At 38.7% G+C, this 25825-nt stretch overlaps 1 protein-coding gene across 1 annotated transcript; it reads right to left on the bottom strand.

Annotated features, from left to right (window-relative positions):
- Nucleotides 1-973: 973 nt before the first annotated feature.
- Nucleotides 974-22383, bottom strand: LOC132554922 (sodium-coupled monocarboxylate transporter 2-like). The gene is made up of 16 exons (XM_060219252.1): nucleotides 22302-22383; nucleotides 21423-21796; nucleotides 17070-17135; nucleotides 13101-13152; nucleotides 12769-12836; nucleotides 12273-12427; nucleotides 10939-11079; nucleotides 9712-9841; nucleotides 7983-8071; nucleotides 7463-7578; nucleotides 7249-7316; nucleotides 5875-5961; nucleotides 5249-5454; nucleotides 4863-4963; nucleotides 3834-3952; nucleotides 974-3696 (listed from the first exon to the last, which is right to left on the bottom strand). Exons 1-16 carry the CDS (start codon nucleotides 22381-22383, stop codon nucleotides 3544-3546), a joined length of 2007 nt encoding a protein of 668 aa, XP_060075235.1. The 3' UTR covers nucleotides 974-3543.
- Between the last annotated feature and the right edge of the window lie 3442 nt (nucleotides 22384-25825).

Raw genomic sequence — 25825 nt, 5'->3', positions numbered from 1 at the left:
GGTTGTCCTTACTCTGACGTCACAAGCGATTTCTGACTGGCGCTACCAATGAAAAACGCTCCTGGATATATCACACTAGTTCCTGACGTCACAAGCGATTTCTGACTGGCGCTACCAATGAAAAACGCTCCTGGATATATCACGCTAGTTCTATATTCACTGTAATGTCGGAATACATCTACCACATACATTTTTGCTGTGTTCGGCAGAGACAGAAAACAGCCGTATAGAAGCAAGTGCTAAATTCAACAGAAATACTTTTTGAATTTACTGAAATGTCACGTTTAACAACATAAATCACTGTTGAAATAAGCGATATTATATATATTGTAATGAACAAGTTTATCTAGGAAAATTCATAAAATCAATGCCTTATCCGTTGAAGTTTGGAATGTGTAAAATAATTATGATAATGATATAAAAATAACCTTGTCATCGTCATGCGTTTTTCAAAGTACGTCACGCCTTTCTATAAACGATACATTTAGAAGATTATCTAGGCTGTTGTGTGTACATTGTACGTTCGACTGGTGACCTAGGTAATACATGTACATTACCTATATCCATTTACATGCACGTGATTCCATCTGTGAGACTTACACGTGTAATATTTGCTGACTGATAACTTCCTTTGTTCAGTGCGCCCACAACATATTTCCTCGTAATTCCATTATGTTCTGACAATGTCGGCATACCTTTGTCGGGGCACTCACTTTTCTCCCATCGTTCTTGACTCATTTGTCACCTTTTTTCTTGGCTGCATCTAAAACATCTGATCTGGGATGCCGTAACTCCTCCGTCTGCCACCAGGTGAACCAGTGCAGTTAAAGATCGTAGGGGACTTTTCCCATGGATTCCTATTCTTATCGATTAGATGGTTTTAAGAAATTGAGAAAAAAATGTAAGCTGTTATGTACTTGTTTGTAAATGTTTACATACAGTCTGACTTCACATATTTTCAATAAACAAAAACTATAGATAAACATTTATTGGTAGATCATTGTGAAATAGCGACTGGTTCTCGTCCAACATTTGCTGGGACAAGTATCATTATAAAGAAGAACACTTGTATGGTTGAAAAGATAACTTCCATTCATTATATATTTTTTTCTCATTCAACTTTTCTTATTCTTCATCTTTTCAACCAAGAAAATTTCAATTTTACAAAGAATCTAAAAGAAGGTGTCCTTAAGCATCAAAACTAAATCTAGACATAACAATAGTAATGTGTTTGTTACAAAATAATGAAGCTTACTAGATTCTATTGCACTCCTAAACAATATCACACACACACACACACACACACACACAAGTAAACGACAAAGTGGCACAAATTTATTGTTGCCTGTCTAGACTTGGTGATCTCCTTAAACAAAATGGTCTCTGATTAATATAAGTGATACAAAAGTAATATATTTAAATACATTCAAAGAAAAAATTCCAAGTTTAAATACCTTGATTTCATTTTCATTTCTCAGCATTCACACAAAATTTAAACGCAAATTATGAAAAAAATATTGAATCGCCTTGACAACAACCTCTACCACTAGACAAAATGGTCTGAGAAAAGCAATGCTGAGTAACACTCAATTAAGCAGTCTTAGTTAAAGTGAAATTATCTCTTTTCACAAAATAGCCAACATTAAAATTGTCAAAAAACCTTCTCAAGAAAACTCTATGATATACATAGAATCGAAAGCTTTCTCAAATAGTATTTTTATGTTCAGCCTTAACTAAAATGCCGTGGAGTTGTCAATTTTTTCTCCACTAAACATGCCTTCAGGAATAAACTTAATACTTTCTGCAAATTCATTTGATAATATTTCATAACAAACATTTAAAAGCGAAATTGTTTTTTTTAACATTATCTACCTTTGGGCGATATATATATATATCACACCTTACTTTTGTGTATAGGACAGGGTTTTTTTTTAGTTTTTTTTTTTTTTTTTTTTACTTTTGATCGATTTTGCAGCCTTCTCAAGTGTGATTGACTAATCCAATTCATTTTTACAAACATCATTTCAGGATTTGTAATATATCATACACCTTCGAATGTCGACTTACTTCATAAAGCATCGTCATCTCTTTTTCAGTCATCTGACAGTGAAATCAGACGTCTTCGCTTCAAAAACAACTTTTTATGGCATGTACGCGATTTAACTTCGATGTTGTGATAAAGTGATCTTAATGTGACCGACATTTGACTCGAGAAAACGGAAATTGTCCACACACCTTTATAAATATGTCAAAAGTGGTGAAAACTCGGCGTTGATCCGCTCGTAAAAATCAGTAAATCAATTTCCATTTCAAACGCGAAAATGGTGGCTTGATAACGATAAGGACAGCACACAAGTAAGTCAGTAGAAAATGATCTAACTCACTCTTTAGGTTGAATCGCATACGTCACGTGAAAGTGTTTTAAAACTAATTTTTAGGGATTCGTTGTCTGATATCGCTGCCAGATGAGTGACCGACTAACTGAAATCTGACAACTTGAGGATGTTTGATGAAGTCTGGCGACAGTTGCATGGCGAGATACGTGTATTTGACGAGTCATACACCAAAAGTATCCGTCCATTCAGAACACTCAAGGGATATCCTAGATAGTTAAGTGATAATCACTAGTTTCCAGAAACTGGATCGTTTCGCTAGACCGCTGGACTTAGCCACCTTCAGTACCTAGAGCTATAGTGACTTGTTTGCGAAGGATGAAACAGCTATATGATGCAGTTGATTGTTTGGCTCTACCGTATCTAACTCTAAATTTGTATAAAAAAAAAATAAAGACGCACAAGTGTATAGAAAAAGCACTTATATGTCTTTTGTAAAATCTTTCGTATGATCTTTCATGACCTATTAAAACCATTGTTCTTCCTTACATATCTTAATTGGCAAAACTTGACTTATGCGGTCCTCCAATCATTCCAACGGGTCCAACCATATGTTGGTACATTAGTAAACACAAACTATTGAACCACTAATCTAGTTGATATTTGTCACATAGCCAGATCCTGATGTTCCTAGGATAATAAATTTAAAAGTTTAACCTGTTGGGTCATTTTGTTATATAAATACTATTTCATTAGAAACAGCTACAAACCACGTGCTTTATTTATGTAGAACTTAGATTTAGAAATTTGATATATCGTCCTGACCCGACCTGATCAATAAACTTATCAATCCGTAAGATTATCTTTACAAAGTTTGTAAAAAAAACCCTACAGAAATAATAGCTACATAGATGTGAAATGTACATCTTCTTTTATATTCTTTATATTCATATTAACATATTACATGTACTTACATAATGTTCTAATGGCTTACACCACGAATAAACTGAGTTTACACATTTCGTAAACCCGGTAACCAATGTAAACAACAAAACAGTGATCTCTGAGTATTATCAGAATTCAGAAAAAGTTAAAATGACATAGACTATTTTATACAGTATCGCTTTAATTATATTATGACGATTAAAATACTTGGATTTCTGTCGTTTTATGATATACTCCAAAGAATTCTAAATCCTTGATTGAATGATTAGAGATGTGTAAATGGAGGGTGAGAATTTTTGTCGTCACCGGAAGGGACATATGCTTGGTTGTTGACGCCATTTTCTGCCTGGTACATCTGTCTAACATTTTCCTTGTTCACAGAAAATTCCAAATCATTGGCAGGCTCATCATCAACAACCTGCCAATCAATAAAAAGACGGTAAGCGGTAAACGGAAATTCCAAATCCAAAAACAATTGATTCTTAATATATGTGTATAAAATTTTAACGATGTAATAGGAGTTCAAACATTAAAAAGTGAAAGGAGAAGAATAACCTGATCGTGACGGACACCAAACCACAGACGTCTCCTCCATCTCTCGGGAAGGAACGGCATCAACACATCAAATATAGGACAGATTAGTCTCGGGTCGAGGGACTTGGGATCAGTCCGACCTAAAGAAGTGGATGTTGATGACTCATTGAATAACAGTGAGAATGAAATACGAGACAATCGTTACAGTGACGTTGATCACTCGCTCTACAACAGTGAAAACGCCATACGAGACAATCGTTACAGTGACGTTGATCACTTGCTCTACAACAGTGAGAACGCCATACGAGACAATCGTTACAGTGACGTTGATCACTCGCTCTACAACAGTGAGAACGCCATACGAGACAATCGTTACAGTGACGTTGATCACTCGCTCTACAACAGTGAGAACGCCATACGAGACAATCGCTACAGTGGTGTTGATCACTCGCTCTACAACAGTGAGAACGCCATACGAGACAATCGTTACAGTGACGTTGATCACTCGCTCTACAAGAGTGAGAACGCCATACGAGACAATCGTTACAGTGATGTTGATCACTCGCTCTACAGGAGTGAGAACGCCATACGAGACAATCGTAACAGTGATGTTGATCACTCGCTCTACAACAGTGAGAACGCCATACGAGACAATCGTTACAGTGACGTTGATCACTCGCTCTACAACAGTGAGAACGCCATACGAGACAATCGTTACAGTGACGTTGATCACTCGCTCTACAACAGTGAGAACGCCATACGAGACAATCGTTACAGTGACGTTGATTACCCTGTTATTTTGAGACAATCGTACCTGTGATGTCGATTACCCTGTTATTTTGAGACAATCGTACCTGTGATTTTTATTACTCTGCTTTTGAGACAACCGTACCTATGACTTTTATTATTCTGTTTTTGAGACAATCGTACCTGTGATTTTTATTACTTTATGTTTTTGAGACAATCATACCTGTGATGTCGATTACACTGTTATTTTGAGACAATCGTACCTGTGATGTCGATTACACTGTTATTTTGAGACAATCGTACCTGTTATGAAGCTGACGATGAGACCCAGACCGATGACAAAGATCATGGCGGTGGCACTGTACCACAGGTAAGACAGCGAATATAGCCTGATCAGCAAATCCCTGTAGATTTTTAAAAGTGGAAAGAGATCAACTCATAACCCAAGGTTTATCGTAAAACGCCTCTTTAACAAAAACACAAAAGTTTATTAACTAATCACAGGACACAGAGGCCAGTTTTATCATTTTTAGCAGCCGAAGGAAAACCAACAGATGTAATCAGCTTAATCTACGAAACATGGAGCGAGAGCTCGCCCCTTTATTCATGAAAAATACACATTAGATAATTATTAGTAAAACTTATTTCATATAACAGACTGACCAAAACAACAGGGCACCTATACTTACGTGCTGGTGTCCGCTGGTGTCGTTACAGCTACTTCCGTTGTTGTGACGATAGCGGAAGTGACGCTGGCTGCGGTGGTAGTCAGGTTCCAGTTACATCCGGTCACATTGGTCACCGAGAAAGTGGATACTTTGGGTTTTTGGATCTGGTAACCAATACTGATCCATAACATAAACGCCAAGCTGGTAACCATACCTGTAATGGCTCCCTGAAAGTAATAAAGCAGTATGGTCACTCGAGTTGTGCTACAATGTAATTCATATTTTGATTTCCTGATACGTACGAAATATTTTACTAAAACTAATAGAGTAAATTAAATACACTGATAGAAAAAGAGTATCATTTTCGTGACGTCACATCCCACGAATCAGTTTTGGTACAAGCTTGAGTGTAAGTATATTTTGATAAAATGCAGTTTGTTCCCTTTTACAAAGATTCAGGTAAACAGAGTCATTACAATTCACTGTAGAGCGATTTTATAAATATAGGCATTCTTTTTAAAACGGTCGTCGCGGGGCCAAGTTGGATTTCAGATCGGCCCGAAAAATGCAAACACTTCATTGAATAAGAGGAGTTACATAATCATATCCTTTTATCCGCATTTATCAGTTCCACACGTACATATTACCTTCTGATTCGCCCAAGGAAACAACATTCCGAGTGTAAACACGCCTAGTAACGGTCCTCCAATCACACCAAACAGCGCCAACGCTGCCTACAATTACAGCAGATTTGTCCAGTAAGTACTGTTTATCAGACACTTAGTACAGTGTATGTTTCAGAATGTTATCCCTGTATACTAACACATAACATCTTATAGGTTCACTAAGTCTACAATGCTATAACAATTATACATATTTACCTCTGAAGTCGTCAGAAGACAATTAAACTTACCCTGCTTTAACCGCACAAGTCAGGACAGGAAAAAGAAATTTAAACATGACTTTCTACCCAGAGGAAAACGTTAACCAACTAGTCGCCAAAAGAAACGATCATTTTACCCGGACAATTTTACCCTGTCGCCAAAAGAAACGATCATTTTACCCGGACAATTTTACCCTGTCGCCAAAACAAACGATCATTTTACCCGGACAATTTTACCCTGTCGCCAAAAGAAACGATCATTTTACCCGGACAATTTTACCCTTTCGCCAAAAGAAACGATCATTTTACCCGGACAATTTTACCCTTTCTCCAAAAGAAACGATCATTTTACCCGGACAATTTTACCCTTTCGCCAAAAGAAACGATCATTTTACCCGGACAATTTTACCCTGTCGCCATAAGAAACGTTCATTTTACCCGGACAATTTTACCCTGTCGCCTAAAGAAACGATCATTTTACCCGGACAATTTTACTCTGTCGCCAAAAGAAACGATCATTTTACCCGGACAATTTTACTCTGTCGCCTAAAGAAACGATCATTTTACCCGAACAATTTTACTCTGTCGCCAAAAGAAACGATCATTTTACCCGGATAATTTTACCCTTTCGCCAAAAGAAACGATCATTTTACCCGGATAATTTTACCCTTTCGCCAAAAGAAATGTTCATTTTACCCGGACAATTTTACTCTGTTGTCAAATGAAACGATAATTTTATCTCATAGTCACAAGAAACAATCATTTTAACCTGATCATTTCACCTAGTCGTCACAGGAAAAGCAAATTTACTGCATAAAAAGGTAGGCATAGGAAACAGAAAAAAGAATAGCTGTTGGACACCTCGGAATGCCATGGACTCACCTGTAGGACATCTCGGAATGCCATGGACTCACCTGTAGGACATCTCGGAATGCCATGGACTCACCTGTAGGAAACCTCGGAATGCCATGGACTCACCTGTAGGACATCTCGGAATGCCATGGACTCACCTGTAGGACATCTCGGAATGCCATGGACTCACCTGTAGGACATCTCGGAATGCCATGGACTCACCTGTAGGACATCTCGGAATGCCATGGACTCACCTGTAGGACATCTCGGAATGCCATGGACTCACCTGTAGGACACCTCCAAGTAGTGAAGCTACATAGGTTAATCCGATGCAGATAAATCCAAATAGGATAGCTGTTAAAGACAAGTGTAGTTGATATCTTGTAAAACGTTCCACATGTCATCATTTCCTATATACATGTCAGGTAACATTTCCATTCTTCTGTTTGGAATTAGTTATTACTTTAAGAAAATATAAACGAACATCTTGTAATACTTACCGATGATTTTTGAAGCAAACGTAGCTTTAAGTTCGGACAACTCTTTAAAACAGAACAATTTTACACAATCCTCCAGTATGACTGCGGCTATGGAGTTTAAACCGGAAGACAGCGTGCTGTAAAAGACGTGGGTTTAGATGTTTATATTAAAGCTGTTCTGGCGTGTCAGAACTATATGTTCCAATTTACCTGAGGAAACATAAGTCGCTGTATTTCCATCATTCTGAATATCAGTTAAGGTTATTTATCTTACCAACAACTCGACAATGTGTTATTTCTATCATCAATACCACTTCCACATCTTCGTCCGACCGTGAAAACGGTCATTAAAACATACAGAGAACAAAATAAAAATACGTAATTAAGACATACTGAGGATGAAATCATTTTTGAGGTTGACTATGAGTTTGGTGGTCAACAATAAGTTTTTTTTATATCTCTGATTACAAAACACAGCACACAACTCTTTTGATAAAACTGTATTTTAGGTGACAAGGTTTACAAGGCACGTGTAGTTTACCTGAGTGCTCCACTGAAGAGACAGGACACGAACAGACCAGGAATACCCGGTATATGACCAAGAACATCCATCACAAAGAGGGGAAGTAACTGTAGCACAAAACATAGAATCAACATTAGATATTGACTGTCAGGTGTAAGAGGTATAGTGTTTTATGATTACAATACAGACAATGTCCGAAATCTTGACCACTGGCGAGGCTGTCTCACCTGACCTGAAATGATGGCGATTCCGAGCGAGGCTGTCTCACTTGAACTAAAGTAATGGCGATTCCGAGCGAGGATGTCTTACCTGACCTGAAATGATGGCGATTCCGAGCGAGGCTGTCTTACCTGACCTCAAGTGATGGCGATTCCGAGCGAGGCTGTCTTACCTGACCTGAAATGATGGCGATTCCGAGCGAGGCTGTCTTACCTGACCTGAAATGATGGCGATTCCGAGCGAGGCTGTCTTACCTGACCTCAAGTGATGGCGATTCCGAGAGAGGCTGTCTTACCTAATCCGAAATGATGGCGATTCAAACGAGACTGTTTTACCTGACCTCAAGTGATGGCGATTCCGAGAGAGGCTGTCTTAGCTAATCCGAAATGATGGCGATTCAAACGAGACTGTTTTACCTGACCACAAGTGATGGCGATTCCGAGAGAGGCTGTCTTACCTAATCTGAAATGATGGCGATTCAAACGAGACTGTTTTACCTGACCTCAAGTGATGGCGATTCCGAGAGAGGCTGTCTTACCTAATCTGAAATGATGGCGATTCAAACGAGACTGTTTTACCTGACCTGAAATGATGGCGATTCCGAGCGAGGCTGTCTTACCTGACCTCAAGTGATGGCGATTCCGAGCGAGGCTGTCTTACCTGACCTGAAATGATGGCGATTCCGAGCGAGGCTGTCTTACCTGACCTGAAATGGTGGCGATTCCGAGAGAGGCTGTCTTACCTAATCTGAAATGATGGCGATTCAAACGAGACTGTTTTACCTGACCTGAAATGATGGCGATTCCGAGCGAGGCTGTCTTACCTGACCTCAAGTGATGGCGATTCCGAGCGAGGCTGTCTTACCTGACCTGAAATGATGGCGATTCCGAGCGAGGCTGTCTTACCTGACCTGAAATGATGGCGATTCCGAGCGAGACTGTTTTACCTGACCTCAAGTGATGGCGATTCCGAGAGAGGCTGTCTTAGCTAATCCGAAATGATGGCGATTCAAACGAGACTGTTTTACCTGACCTCAAGTGATGGCGATTCCAAGAGAGGCTGTCTTACCTAATCTGAAATGATGGCGATTCAAACGAGACTGTTTTACCTGACCTCAAGTGATGGCGATTCCAAGAGAGGCTGTCTTACCTAATCTGAAATGATGGCGATTCAAACGAGACTGTTTTACCTGATGTGAAGCACTGATGAATCCAAGGGAGGTAGTTCTACCTGATCTGATGCGAGTGATTAAGTCTTACCAGATTGGAAGCGCTCATGCGTCCGAGCAAGTCAGCCTAACCTGATCTGATACAACGTTATTCCGAGCAAGTCAGCCTTACCAGATCTGAAAAAACGTTATTCCAAGCAAGTCAGTCTTACCTGATCTAAAACAAGGACTTTTCCGAGCAAGTCAGTCTTACCTGATCTGAAACAACTTTATTCCGAACAAGTCAGCCTTACCTGATCTGAAACAACGTTATTCCGAGCAAGCCAGCCTTCCCTGATCTGAAACAACGATTATTCTTACCTGATCTGAAGCGCTGATTAGTCCGAATGATTTTGGATCACATGTTTCATAAAAAGCATATATAACGGTTCCAATGAGACAGCAGAGGATGAGTATTATACAGAGACCCGGGAAGTTAAACCAGTAGGCACTGTAAGTATAGACAATATACATATTACAATTCTAGATCCACCACACAATTATACGTGGTTGATGACTTATGAAAATCAATACCATTTTGAACTCGCTGTCTTCATTCATCAAAGCCTAATTTAAATACTATAAATTCTATTATCAAGCCTGTCTATTAAGCTATCCTCCTTGATATTGCATAGATCGGTGAAGTTAATGTAGGGCATGGACAAAATGACGGGACAACACAGGTAGTACAGACACAGTGACGGGACAACACAGGTAGTACAGACACAGTGACGGGACAACACAGGTAGTACAGACACAGTGACGGGACAACACAGGTAGTACAGTCACAGTGACGGGACAACACAGGTAATACAGACATAGTGACGGGACAACACAGGTAATACAGACATAGTGACGGGACAACACAGGTAGTACAGACACAGTGACGGGACAACACAGGTAGTACAGACACAGTGACGGGACAACACAGGTAGTACAGACACAGTGACGGGACAACACAGGTAGTACAGTCACAGTGACGGGACAACACAGGTAATACAGACATAGTGACGGGACAACACAGGTAATACAGACATAGTGACGGGACAACACAGGTAATACAGACATAGTGACGGGAAGTTAATGTAAGGCAGGGACAAATAACAAAATAAACTTATTTTAATTTGCCAGGTGTGGGTGATGATGAAACATTGATAAAAACATCTATCTTGTTACAATTTTAGATATTTACTGAAATGAAAAGTATGTGATGTCAACGTGGTCACCGCCTAATTATATTATATTAAGTTGTGTTTATGTATCACTATACCCCTGCGGTAACAACAAAATTAAGATGACTTGGTCAAACATAAAGGTCTTTTCACAAGGAATACATTTGTCAAATATGAAAGCCCTACCTCTTACGGTGTAATATTTATGAGCATTGTTAAAGGTTTTAACATACAAACAGACAAACAAACAGCTAAAAACAATATCCCCCGAACTTTCGATCCGGTGCCATAAAAATGATGCATCGTTGAGAATTATTTCTCATGTAGATATCTGTTTATGTTTTAAAATCTAGCATCAAAATATACTTATACTTACTATTGTGCCTTCCTCAAAGTAGGGCACGTGATCGCGCGCTGAATCTGAGCCTGGTTACCGCCATATACGGACAACCACGTGAAGGCGCCTCCAAACACACATGTCCAGAAACTGTGGCGGACGATCGGATCCGGATCAAAGCTAGAACAACCAAATTGGTCTGCTGAATATATTTAGGGTGAAATATCGACACTTACCAGATCACTGTTATAATTTATTCTTTCCTTATTGCTATAAAACAAGTGATATTCTGTAGATATTTCCCCTCACTATCGATAACTTACATTATAGTAAATGTAATTATACTTGATAAGAATGTGAAATACATTCAATGACAACCCTTTGTTTGCCGGGTCTATCGCCCCACGGACAGCCAGGGTCAATATCTGAGGCGAGGAATCTTCGTAGTGGCTAGTTGCTATTCAACTAAAAACATAGGGAGTCCCGTCGAATGCCGTTTGGGGAAAGTTTTGCCCATGGACAACAACACAATATTACAGATAGGTCCTTTTCCAGCTCCCTGAGAAAAACCGACAAGGATAAGAAGCTTGAAACCATCCACTTCAGATAGCTCATGTTCTTCACATTTTGCAACCCGATATGTTTTCTCAACGTGGCAATACCGTTTTACCTTGTATAGTGTAGCACTGTTTCCTTCCTACAATCCTGACAGCCGTGTACCTACACTATGTATTATCTGACCTTGACCATCCTGACAGCCGTGTACATACACTGTGTATTATCTGACTTTGACCATCCTGACAGCCGTGTACCTACACTATGTATTATCTGACCTTGGCCATCCTGACAGCCGTGTACCTACACTATGTATTCTCTGACCTTGACAATCCTGACAGCCGTGTACCTACACTATGTATTATCTGACTTTGACCATCCTGACAGCCGTGTACCTACACTATGTATTATCTGACCTTGGCCATCCTGACAGCCGTGTACTTACACTGTGTATTCTCTGACCTTGACCATCCTGACAGCCGTGTACTTACACTGTGTATTCTCTGACCTTGACCATCCTGACAGCCGTGTACATACACTGTGTATTCTCTGACCTTGACCATCCAGACAGCCGTGTACATACACTGTGTATTCTCTGACCTTGACCATCCTGACAGCCGTGTACTTACACTATGTATTCTCTGACTTTGACCATCCTGACAGCCGTGTACTTACACTATGTATTCTCTGACCTTGACCATCCTGGCAGCCGTGTACATACACTGTGTATTCTCTGACCTTGACCATCCTGACAGCCGTGTACTTACACTATCGTTATATTTTCTAGTTTTGACCAACCTTCCGATAGTTTCACTTACTCAGTAAACCAAATTCTCCCACTAGCACGAGATATTTCCCAAGCCTTGGCGAACCCCCCTACTTCTATCGAGCCCTGGATAAGGACAGCGAGCAGGCCAGCGATCATCATGGATACTTGGAAAGTGTCAGTCCAAAGCACAGCCTTCATCCCACCCTAATCAACAGAAAAGATTGAGAGTATAAAAGAGCGTGTGTATAAACAGTTTTTGTTCCGCGTTTTGCCTGAATGTTTGGTATCAAATGTTAATACAAATAAACAATAAAAGTAACTTGTACATGAAGTAACAAGTAAGTAAGATCTCTACAGTTTGACATTAGTAGATAGTTCATACATCTCACACAATCATCGGACTGAGCAGCCGAGATTCCCTTATAAAAGTATCTCCAACATCACTACATGTAGGTTCAATAACAACTGGCTGGCAACAAATAATCATCAATACTGTTTTTGCATCACTCCCCAGTAAGAACGGTCAGCTTGTTTCCCGTACTCACCATTGTAGTGTAGAAAATACAAACAAGTCCCACGGCCCAGATGGCGCCCCACAAGCTGAAGTCCGTCACTATGGAAACGGAAAAAAAGAATTGACATATGGCATTTGACAGTTACCAATGTATGATGTCAATTTGTTGACCGTTAAACCATTACGTATGAAGGCGTGTCATTAATGTCTTCAGGCGTATATTATATAGTTTTGTATTATATTGAAGGATAGCACATGATAGTTTTATCACCTACTGATGGTATGGATTTAAAAAAACTTATATAATATTTAAAAGTTTTAATTTTTATTGATTGTTAAACATTTAATACGTGATATACATACCCGCGTTGATAGCCAAAGACGGTGCGTAGAGTACAATGGACATGTACAGAACCTGTTAACAAATAATGGTGTGTGTTACAGCACAATGGACATGTACAGAACATGTATACAAATAATGGTGTGTGTTACAGCACAATGGACATGTACAGAACATGTATACAAATAATGGTGTGTGTTACAGCACAATGGACATGTACAGAACATGTATACAAATAATGGTGTGTGTTACAGCACAATGGACATGTACAGAACATGTACACAAATGATTGTGTGTGTTACAGCACAATGGACATGTACAGAACATGTACACAAATGATTGTGTGTTACAGCACAATGGACATGTACAGAACATGTACACAAATGATTGTGTGTGTTACAGAACAATGGACATGTACAGAACATGTATACAAATAATGGTGTGTGTTACAGCACAATGGACATGTACAGAACATGTACACAAATAATGGTGTGTGTTACAGCACAATGGACATGTACAGAACATGTACACAAATGATTGTGTGTGTTACAGCACAATGGACATGTACAGAACATGTACACAAATGATTGTGTGTTACAGCACAATGGACATGTACAGAACATGTACACAAATGATTGTGTGTGTTACAGAACAACGGACATGTACAGAACATGTACACAAATGATTGTGTGTGTTACAGCACAATGGACATGTACAGAACATGTACACAAATGATGGTGTGTGTTACAGCACAATGGACATGTACAGAACATGTACACAAATGATTGTGTGTGTTACAGCACAATGGACATGTACAGAACATGTACACAAATGATGGTGTGTGTTACAGCACAATGGACATGTACAGAACATGTACACAAATGATTGTGTGTTACAGCACAAAGGACATGTACAGAACATATACACAAATGATTGTGTGTGTTACAGCACAATGGACATGTACAGAACATGTACACAAATGATTGTGTGTGTTACGCCACAATGGACATGTACAGAACATGTACACAAATGATTGTGTGTTACAGCACAATGGACATGTACAGAACATGTACACAAATGATTGTGTGTTACAGCACAAAGGACATGTACAGAACATATACACAAATGATTGTGTGTGTTACAGCACAATGGACATGTACAGAACATGTACACAAATGATTGTGTGTGTTACGCCACAATGGACATGTACAGAACCTGTACACAAATGATTGTGTGTTACAGCACAATGGACATGTACAGAACATGTACACAAATGATTGTGTGTGTTACAGAACAATGGACATGTACAGAACATGCACACAAATGATTGTGTGTGTTACAGCACAATGGACATGTACAGAACATGTACACAAATGATTGTGTGTGTTACAGCACAATGGACATGTACAGAACCTGTACACAAATGATTGTGTGTTACAGCACAATGGACATGTACAGAACATGTACACAAATGATTGTGTGTGTTACAGCACAATGGACATGTACAGAACCTGTTAACCAATGATTGTGTGTTACAGCACAATTGACATGTACAGAACATGTACACAAATGATTGTGTGTGTTACAGCACAATGGACATGTACAGAACATGTACACAAATGATGGTGTGTGTTACAGCACAATGGACATGTACAGAACATGTACACAAATGATTGTGTGTGTTACAGCACAATGGACATATACAGAACATGTACACAAATGATGGTGTGTGTTACAGCACAAAGGACATGTACAGAACATGTACACAAATGATTGTGTGTTACAGCACAATGGACATGTACAGAACATGTACACAAATGATTGTGTGTGTTACAGAACAATGGACATGTACAGAACATGTACACAAATGATTGTGTGTGTTACAGCACAATGGACATGTACAGAACATGTACACAAATGATTGTGTGTGTTACAGAACAATGGACATGTACAGAACATGTACACAAATGATTGTGTGTGTTACAGAACAATGGACATGTACAGAACATGTACACAAATGATTGTGTGTGTTACAGCACAATGGACATGTACAGAACATGTACACAAATGATTGTGTGTGTTACAGCACAATGGACATGTACAGAACATGTACACAAATGATTGTGTGTGTTACAGCACAATGGACATGTACAGAACATGTACACAAATGATTGTGTGTGTTACAGCACAATGGACATATACAGAACATGTACACAAATGATGGTGTGTGTTACAGCACAATGGACATGTACAGAACATGTACACAAATGATTGTGTGTGTTACAGCACAATGGACATATGCAGAACATGTACACAAATGATGGTGTGTGTTACAGCACAATGGACATGTACAGAACATGTACACAAATGATTGTGTGTGTTACAGCACAATGGACATGTACAGAACATGTACACAAATGATTGTGTGTTACAGCACAAAGGACATGTACAGAACATATACACAAATGATTGTGTGTGTTACAGCACAATGGACATGTACAGAACCTGTACACAAATGATTGTGTGTTACAGCACAATGGACATGTACAGAACATGTACACAAATGATGGTGTGTGTTACAGCACAATGGACATGTACAGAACATGTACACAAATGATTGTGTGTGTTACAGCACAATGGACATGTACAGAACATGTACACAAATGATGGTGTGTGTTACAGCACAATGGACATGTACAGAACATGTATACAAATGATTGTGTGTGTTACAGCACAATGGACATGTACAGAACATGTACACAAATGATTGTGTGTGTTACAGCACAATGGACATATACAGAACATGTACACAAATGATGGTGTGTGTTACAGCACAATATACATGTACAGAACATGTACACAAATGATTGTGTGTTACAGCACAATGGACATGTACAGAACATGTACACAAATGATTGTGTGTTACAGCACAAAGGACATGTACAGAACATGTACACAAATGATTGTGTGTGTTACAGCAAAATGGACATGTACAGAACCTGTACACAAATGATTGTGTGTTACAGCACAAAGGACATGTACAGAACATGTACACAAATGATGGTGTGTGTTACAGCACAATGGACATGTACAGAACCTGTACACAAATGATTGTGTGTGTTACAGCACAATGGACATGTACAGAACATGTACACAAATGATGGTGTGTGTTACAGCACAATGGACATGTACAGAACATGTACACAAATGATTGTGTGTGTTACAGCACAATGGACATGTACATAACATGTAAACAAATGATTGTGTGTGTTACAGCACAATGGACATGTACAGAACATGTAAACAAGTGATTGTGTGTGTTACAGCACAATGGACATGTACAGAACATGTACACAAATGATTGTGTGTGTTACAGCACAATGGACATGTACAAAACATGTACACAAATGATTGTGTGTGTTACAGCACAATGGACATGTACAGAACATGTACACAAATGATGATGTTTATTACTGTACAATCGTATTTTGGCTGATTACGACCTTCTCGTGTTATCCCCTTGTCATCTTGTTGAGGTAAAAAGGTTACGACGTCACGAGATGGTTGTGATCATGTACAGAAGTGATTGACAAATCAGGAAGTGAATCAACCTAATACTCGCAGTATAAGTTACCTAAATGTTTGCGACAGAAAATGAAGCTAACCCGCCCAACTCAGAACTGACTTATGATTTAAACAGACATCTCAATATCAGGAAAATAAGGGGAAATGTGGAAAAAACAAAATGTAGAAGCACGCGAGTTCTATTTTCTGCTTTCGTCCCGTTAATGTAATTTCCTCAAAGTGGAAACCAAGTCAGTAACAACAGAACCACCAAACATCATAACGTAATACTAGTGGACAAATGATGATACTATCATTGATGTGGTTACTGGATATAAAATCAGCTGACATTGTTCATTGTGTTTTTGGGGTTAAAAATAGTTCAGGAATTAAGAGATATTAGCATCTATTTCATCTTACATATTTACCATTTGTATAATGTAGATAATTGAGGCAATGGTCCGTGTCACCAGGCCAAACCGTATACCCAGGTACTGCAAAAGACAGAAGGCATATGTAGATAAACGTTTACCCAAGTACTACAAAAGACAGACGATTTTTATGAAAAGTTTCAGTAGATACTGCATTCTGTCTGTTTTTTTATATATACTTTCCCAGTCCTCGTTATATTTTATCATTCACTGGCTGTGACCTTTGTTTTCTGTGATTTGTTTGTTACGTCTCCATTTTGTCTGTGATAAAACATTCTGGAAAAGTTCTAGAAAATCTAGGTTGTGAATTAAAGAGAATTAGATAAGATCACGTGACACGGCATTCCCAACCTAGATAAAATACACGATTATCATAAACAATATAGTTAGACTGGAATAAAGATTATGCAGATTACTGCCGGATTACTATACTAAATAAAGGTCAGATAAAAAATCAATAGCGTTTTAAATTATATCTTCATCGTTCATCATCACAGAGTTTTTAATTATACCTTCATCGTTCATCATCACAGAGTTTTTAATTATACCTTCATCGTTCATCATCACAGAGTTTTTAATTGATATCGTCATCGTTCATCATCACAGAGTTTTTAATTGACATCTTCATCGTTCAATATCACAGAGTTTTTAATTGATATCTTCATCATTCATCATCACAGAGTTTTTTATTGATATCTTCATCATTCATCATCACAGTTTTTAATTGATATCTTCATTATTCATCATCACAGTTTTTAATTGATATCTTCATCATCACAGAGTTTTTAATTGATATCGTTATCGTTCATCATCACAGAATTTTTAATTGATATCGTCATCATTCATCATCACAGAGTTTTTAATTGATATCTTAATCCTCACAGAGTTTTTAATTGATATCTTCATCATCACAGAGTTTTTAATTGACATCTTCATCGTTCAATATCACAGAGTTTTTAATTGATATCTTCATCATTCATCATCACAGAGTTTTTTATTGATATCTTCATCATTCATCATCACAGTTTTTAATTGATATCTTCATTATTCATCATCACAGTTTTTAATTGATATCTTCATCATCACAGAGTTTTTAATTGATATCGTTATCGTTCATCATCACAGAATTTTTAATTGATATCGTCATCATTCATCATCACAGAGTTTTTAATTGATATCTTCATCCTCACAGAGTTTTTAATTGATATCTTCATCATCACAGAGTTTTTAATTGATATCTTCATCGTTCATCATCACAGTTTTTAATTAATACCCTCATCATTCATCATCACAGATAAAAATAATCGATTCCTCTATTCACACCAGTTTTCATTGATGCATACGGTATCTGGTTTACCGTTCACAACGTTATCACAGAATCATGTCGAGATTTCTGATCCTACAGGACTTAACTAATTATTATTGACAGAAAACCAAATTAACGAAAAACATGGTTATAAGATATACGATTAACGATAGATCAAAATAGGACCCCTTGGGTGTCATTCTGGTCCCCTTAAGACGGACCCTGTTCAGCTATCTGATGTTGACGTGACTACCTTGGAGTTCGTCATTCTAAAATGTTGATAAAAATCTTATGCATTTTTGAAAGACCTCGACCAAGTGAACCAGGAAGGACAGCAACATACGACCTTCTTGTGAATAGGGACAAAATCACCCGTTTATCAGCAGGTCTTGTAGTTGGGTAAGTAAACATCAAGTAACGAAGGCTGTATCCTTCCCGAAATAACCAGGTTGAAATACAACACTATTTTTCTCCGTTGATTGAGCACAGAGCTTGTCTATCTATGGTACCTATTAATACACAAAAGTGATTGAGCACAGAGCTTGTCTATCTATGATACCTATTAATACACAAAAGTTATTGAGCACAGAGCTTGTCTATCTATGATACCTATTAATACACAAAAGTTATTGAGCACAGAGCTTGCCTATCTATGATACCTATTAATACACAGAAGTTATTGAGCACAGAGCTTGTCTATCTATGTTACCTATTAATACACAAAAGTTGTTGAGCACATAGGTTGTCTATCTGTAATACCTATTAATACACAAAAGTTATTGAGCACATAGCTGGTCTATCTGGGATACGTATTTATACACAGAAATTATTGAGCACATAGCTTGTCTATCTGTGATACGTATTTATACACAGAAGTTATTGAGCACAGACCTATCTGGTACAACACGAGTCGATAAGCACACATCGTTTTATACTGAAATGTCTTAATATAGTCACATTTGATTGGCACATGAAATAAAAATTAAAGTCAATGATGTTATCATCAAGAAGATTAATTATACATTGAAAACAGCTGTTACTTTTGTCTTATGTAATGTCGATATATGTATGTAACAAAAGGTTTCCACTAACTTCACTCTACTTCATACTGCAATGTGTTATGTCGTATTGTAAATAACCGGGTACCCCAGAGTCTGAACTGTAAAGAGGGTCAAACGTAACACGATATTACAGTGTCTAAAAGACAGGAAATTGACACGCGTCCTTGATACACAAGAGTATGAACTATTAGAAGTGTCATTGACGGGTCGAATTTACAATATATTACACAGTTTCCAAAAGACAGGAAATTCGCAAATGTCCTTGATCCGCTGATTTGCATCATTATTGATCGACATTTAATTTTTTTTTTTGATAAGTTACCTGGTCCTTTTTGGCAGCTCGGTTCAGGGAGCTGGAGTGAGTAATGAATACTGATTGGTTACACTGTGACGGAATCCAATTCTTGAAAACGATACTTGTCTAATATACTCGACAAAAAAAGAAAGGTTAACATGTTTCCTTGGCGAATACCTGTAAATGAGTGAAAACAAAATGACGTTTGTGCAATATTAGAAAATGGTAATGTTTTACATTACAAAATCCAAGGGGGTTACCAAAATCATTCAAGCGTGAAAGTCTGTATTAGCGAAAGAGCTGCACGAGGTTTTCTTCGACTAACTTGTATCTTCGCTTGAATTTCATAAACATTCAAACTGACAACTGTTCCTTAGATCTTTGGGACTTAGAAATCACCGAATCTTGCTATCTATCAACTTTATCATTATGCCCCGGCTGTCACAAGTACAGAGAGAAAGGGCTGTAGGCATGATCCAGACTGGGGAGTCTCGCCGTCGAGTTGCACGGCATTTTGGTTGCAGTGTTAAGACAATTTGCCAGTTGGTAAGTCGTTTAAACCAAACTGGGTCAACATCCGATCGTCCCCGAAGCGGCCGACCCCGTAAAACGACCGCCAGAGATGACCGTCGTATACGATTGATACACTTGCGCAATCGATTCGTAACCGCAGTAGAGACTACAAGGACATTGTTTGGGCGTCGTGTGTCTCCCCAAACAGTCCGCAACAGGTTGAGGGCCTACCAATTGAAAGCGCGGCGTCCCTAAACTGGACCCAATTTGTTGCGACGTCACCGTAATAATCGGCGTAACTGGACCCGTGTTCACCGTCGTTGGGCCTTACGACAATGGAACAATGTTCCGTTTTCAGATGAGTCAAGGTTTTGTCTGCAACACGGTGACGGAAGGCGCAGCGTGTGGAGGCGACGAGGGGAGCGTTTTGCGAACTGCTGCGTCGCAGAACGGGACCGCTTTGGCGGCGGAAGTGTAATGGTTTGGGGTGGTATTTGTGGGGGGACTCGTACCAGGCTTGTTGTGTTAAATGGCAATTTAACCGGCATTCGATATCGGGACGAAATTTTAAGACCAATGGTTCTGCCATTCTTAAGACGCCATGGCGTTGGCGCCATTTTTCAACAGGATAACGCACCAGCGCACACCAGTCGCGTCAGCAGAACGTTCTTGCAGCATAATAGCGTACTGTTGTTAGATTGGCCATCTAAATCATCTGATTTGTCACCGATTGAGCATGTCTGGGACGTTCTTGGGCGACGCGTGAGAGTACGTCAAAATCAGCCGTCAAACTTGCAGGAGCTAGACCAAGCCTTGGTCGCTGAATGGAACAACATCTCTCCTCGAATTATCCGCCGGTTTACGAGTTCCATGCGACGACGCTGCAATGCTATTTACTTCGCAAACGGTGGCCATACTCGTTACTAATGGTGTTACCTTTGAAATTGACCCCAACGTCCTTTACAGTCGAATAAAATCGACTGAACGCAAAGTTTTATAATGGACCATGACTGCAGTTTTATCAGAATCGATCAATTACTTTATTCGTACATGATTGGTAAGGAATTATGAAGGGATTAATTAATTAATCACATAATAAAGTAGTTTTATCTTATTTTTTTTGTTTAGTGTATAGTAGCACGGGAAATATTAAGTTATTTATGGAAAATACTTGCCTGGTATGCACTGGTAATCCTCAGGCGAAAGAAAACAGGGATATATATGTGAGCGGCAAGAGCGATGGTGAAGAAGTAGCCAAGTCCAATCCACCAGTATATAGTCGTGTAGTTGTACATCTCGGCTGGCGTCCCTAGTAACGTAATGGCGGACATGAAACTGGCCAGGAGGGACAAGGCCACGGGGATGGCGTTCATGTTCCCTCCCGCCAAAAGGTACTCTTTTGTGTTTCTTCTCTTTCGGTCTTTGATGGCGTAAAATAGCCCGATTCCAGCACATATACATAGTAAGGCACCAAATAGTACGTAATCCACAATATGGAAAGTATTCCGCACACCGGTCTGAAAACTATATTGGCGCGTCATGGTTAAAACTGAAAATGTGTTCCCTTCAGTAATAAGATTGTCGTTATACCACCAGACTTTTCACCTTTCGTTAGTAAGTTGTCGATAACACGAACAACGCCTTGTGTGGTTGTACAAATTTTATAAACAGGACCTACGACTTGATGGATGGAGCGTCAGTCACTGACGTCATACCATGACAGAAATCGTATTTACCAGCTATTGTTATTCCTGAGAGTGATCTGGTCATCTGTACTCAACCAGCTAAGATGTCGCACTTAGTCCACGCGTGGTTTTTGTCAAATCGGGATGAAATGTTCATGAACTCCTCGCGATACGCTCCTATCCTATTGCCCTTCCTCGTTGTACGTCAAATCTTTTTAATGTTTTCTGTCGTGGCGTAGGTAATCATATGGATCTTAAATTATTCACTGTCAGTTTAAATGATAAATTTCCCCAATAGCAGTGATGGAAGGATGTGGCTTTGTGTGTCTCCATCTGATCGAGGGCGGATCAAGTTTTCTAGCTTCTTACCTGTACCGTCAGCTACACAGGTACATTCATAATTGGTAGTGAAGAAGATGTTTTGTATACCAATGGCTGTGTGCAACGACATATAATTGGTATGATTTACGGGCCTTCCCAATACTGGTGAAACGTACAATAATTGGTATGGAGTTTAGGGGGTGAAACGTACATTAATTGGTATGGTGTTTAGGGGTTGAAACGTACAATAATTGGTATGGTGTTAAGGGGGTGAAACGTACAATAATTGGTATGTTTAGGAGGTGAAACGTACAATAATTGGTATGGTGTTTAGGAGGTGAAACGTACAATAATTGGTATGTTTAGGGGGTGAAACGTACAATAATTGGTATGGAGTTTAGGGGGTGAAACGTACAATAATTGGTATGGTGTTTAGGGGGTGAAACGTACAATAATTGGTATGGTGTTTAGGAGGTGAAACGTACAATAATTGGTATGGTGTTTAGGGGGTGAAACGTACAATAATTGGTATGGTGTTTAGGGGGTGAAACGTACATTAATTGGTATGTGTAGGAGGTGAAACGTACAATAATTGGTATGGTTATTTAGGGGGTGAAACGTACAATAATTGGTATGGTGTTTAGGAGGTGAAACGTACAATAATTGGTATGGTGTTTAGGGGGTGAAACGTACAATAATTGGTATGGTGTTTAGGAGGTGAAACGTACAATAATTGGTATGCTTAGGAGGTGAAACGTACAATAATTGGTATGTTTAGGAGGTAAAACGTACAATAATTGGTATGGAGTTTAGGAGGTGAAACGTACAATAATTGGTATGGTGTTAAGGGGGTGAAACGTACAATAATTGGTATGGAGTTTAGGGGGTGAAACGTACATTAATTGGTATGGAGTTTAGGAGGTGAAACGTACAATAATTGGTATGGAGTTTAGGAGGTGAAACGTACAATAATTGGTATGGTGTTAAGGGGGTGAAACGTACAATAATTGGTATGTTTAGGGGGTAAAATGTACAATAATTGGTATGGTGGTTAGGAGGTGAAACGTACATTAATTGTGAAACGTACAATAATTGGTATGGTGTTTAGGGGGTGAAACGTACATTAATTGGTATGTTTAGGAGGTGAAACGTACAATAATTGGTATGTTTAGGAGGTGAAACGTACAATAATTGGTATGTTTAGGAGGTGAAACGTACAATAATTGGTATGGTGTTTAGGAGGTGAAACGTACAATAATTGTGGTGTTTAACGTACAATAATTGGTATGATGTTTAGGGGGTGAAACGTACAATAATTGGTATGGGTTTAGGAGGTGAAATGTTTAGGGGGTGAAACGTACAATAATTGGTATGGAGTTTAGGGGGTGAAACGTACAATAATTGGTATGTTTAGGGGGTGAAACGTACAATAATTGGTATGTTTAGGAGGTGAAACGTACAATAATTGGTATGGTGTTTAGGAGGTGAAACGTACAATAATTGAAGGTGGTGAAACGTACAATAATTGGTATGGTGTTTAGGAGGGTGTTTAGGGGGTGAAACGTACAATAATTGGTATGGTGTTTAGGAGGTGAAACGTACATTAATTGGTATGGTGTTAAGGGGGTGAAACGTACAATAATTGGTATGGTGTTTAGGGGGTGAAGCGTACAATAATTGGTATGTTTAGGAGGTGAAACGTACAATAATTGGTATGTTTAGGAGGTGAAACGTACAATAATTGGTATGGTGTTTAGGGGGTGAAACGTACAATAATTGGTATGTTTAGGAGGTGAAACGTACATTAATTGGTATGGTGTTTAGGGGGTGAAACGTACAATAATTGGTATGGTGTTTAGGAGGTGAAACGTACAATAATTGGTATGGTGTTTAGGAGGTGAAACGTACAATAATTGGTATGGTGTTTAGGAGGTGAAACGTACAATAATTGGTAATTTGGTATGGTGTTAGGGGTGAAACGTACAATAATTGGTATGGTGTTTAGGAAACGGTATGAAACGTACAATAATTGGTATGGTGTTACAGGTATGGGAGGTGAAACGTACAATAATTGGTATGGTGTTTAGGAGGTGAAACGTACAATAATTGGTATGGTGTTTAGGAGGTGAAACGTACAATAATTGGTATGGTGTTTAGGGGGTGAAACGTACAATAATTGGTATGGTGTTTAGGAGGTGAAACGTACAATAATTGGTATGGTGTTTAGGAGGTGAAACGTACAATAATTGGTATGGTGTTTAGGAGGTGAAACGTACAATAATTGGTATGGTGTTTAGGGGGTGAAACGTACAATAATTGGTATGGTGTTTAGGAGGTGAAACGTAAATAATTGGTATGGTGTTAGGGGGTGAAACACAATAATTGGTATGGTGTTTAGGAGGTGAAACGTACAATAATTGGTATGGTGTTTAGGGGGTGAAACGTACAATAATTGGTATGGTGTTTAGGGGGTGAAACGTACAATAATTGGTATGGTGTTAAGGGGGTGAAACGTACAATAATTGGTATGGTGTTTAGGGGGTGAAACGTACAATAATTGGTATGTTTAGGGGGTGAAACGTACAATAATTGGTATGGTGTTTAGGAGGTGAAACGTACAATAATTGGTATGTTTAGGAGGTGAAACGTACAATAATTGGTATGGAGTTTAGGAGGTGAAACGTACAATAATTGGTATGGTGTTAAGGGGGTGAAACGTACAATAATTGGTATGGTGTTTAGGGGGTGAAACGTACAATAATTGGTATGTTTAGGAGGTGAAACGTACAATAATTGGTATGGTGTTTAGGAGGTGAAACGTACAATAATTGGTATGTTTAGGAGGTGAAACGTACAATAATTGGTATGGTGTTTAGGAGGTGAAACGTACAATAATTGGTATGGAGTTTAGGAGGTGAAACGTACAATAATTGGTATGTTTAGGAGGTGAAACGTACAATAATTGGTATGGGAGGTGTTAATTGGTAGGGGGTGAAACGTACAATAATTGGTATGGTGGTAATTGGTATGGGGGGTGAAACGTTAATTGGTATGGTGAAACGTACAATAATTGGTATGGTGTTTAGGGGGTGAAACGTACAATAATTGGTATGGTGTTTAGGAGGTGAAACGTACAATAATTGGTATGTTTAGGAGGTGAAACGTACAATAATTGGTATGGTGTTAAGGGGGTGAAACGTACATTAATTGGTATGTTTAGGAGGTGAAACGTACAATAATTGGTATGGTGTTTAGGGGGTGAAACGTACAATAATTGGTATGGTGTTAAGGGGGTGAAACGTACAATAATTGGTATGCTTTGGAGGTGAAACGTACAATAATTGGTATGGTGTTTAGGGGGTGAAACGTACAATAATTGGTATGGTGTTTAGGAGGTGAAACGTACAATAATTGGTATGGTGTTTAGGGGGTGAAACGTACAATAATTGGTATGTTTAGGGTATGGTGTTTAGGAGGTGAAACGTACAATAATTGGTATGGTGTTTAGGAGGTGAAACGTACAATAATTGGTATGTTTAGGGGGTGAAACGTACAATAATTGGTATGGTGTT

The sequence above is a fragment of the Ylistrum balloti genome, unplaced genomic scaffold, assembly GCF_031769215.1.
Source record: "Ylistrum balloti isolate Yb309-2 unplaced genomic scaffold, AGI_CSIRO_Ybal_v1 Utg370450, whole genome shotgun sequence".
Lineage (NCBI taxonomy): Eukaryota > Metazoa > Mollusca > Bivalvia > Pectinida > Pectinidae > Ylistrum > Ylistrum balloti.
This window is presented reverse-complemented; position numbering and strand designations above follow the sequence as displayed.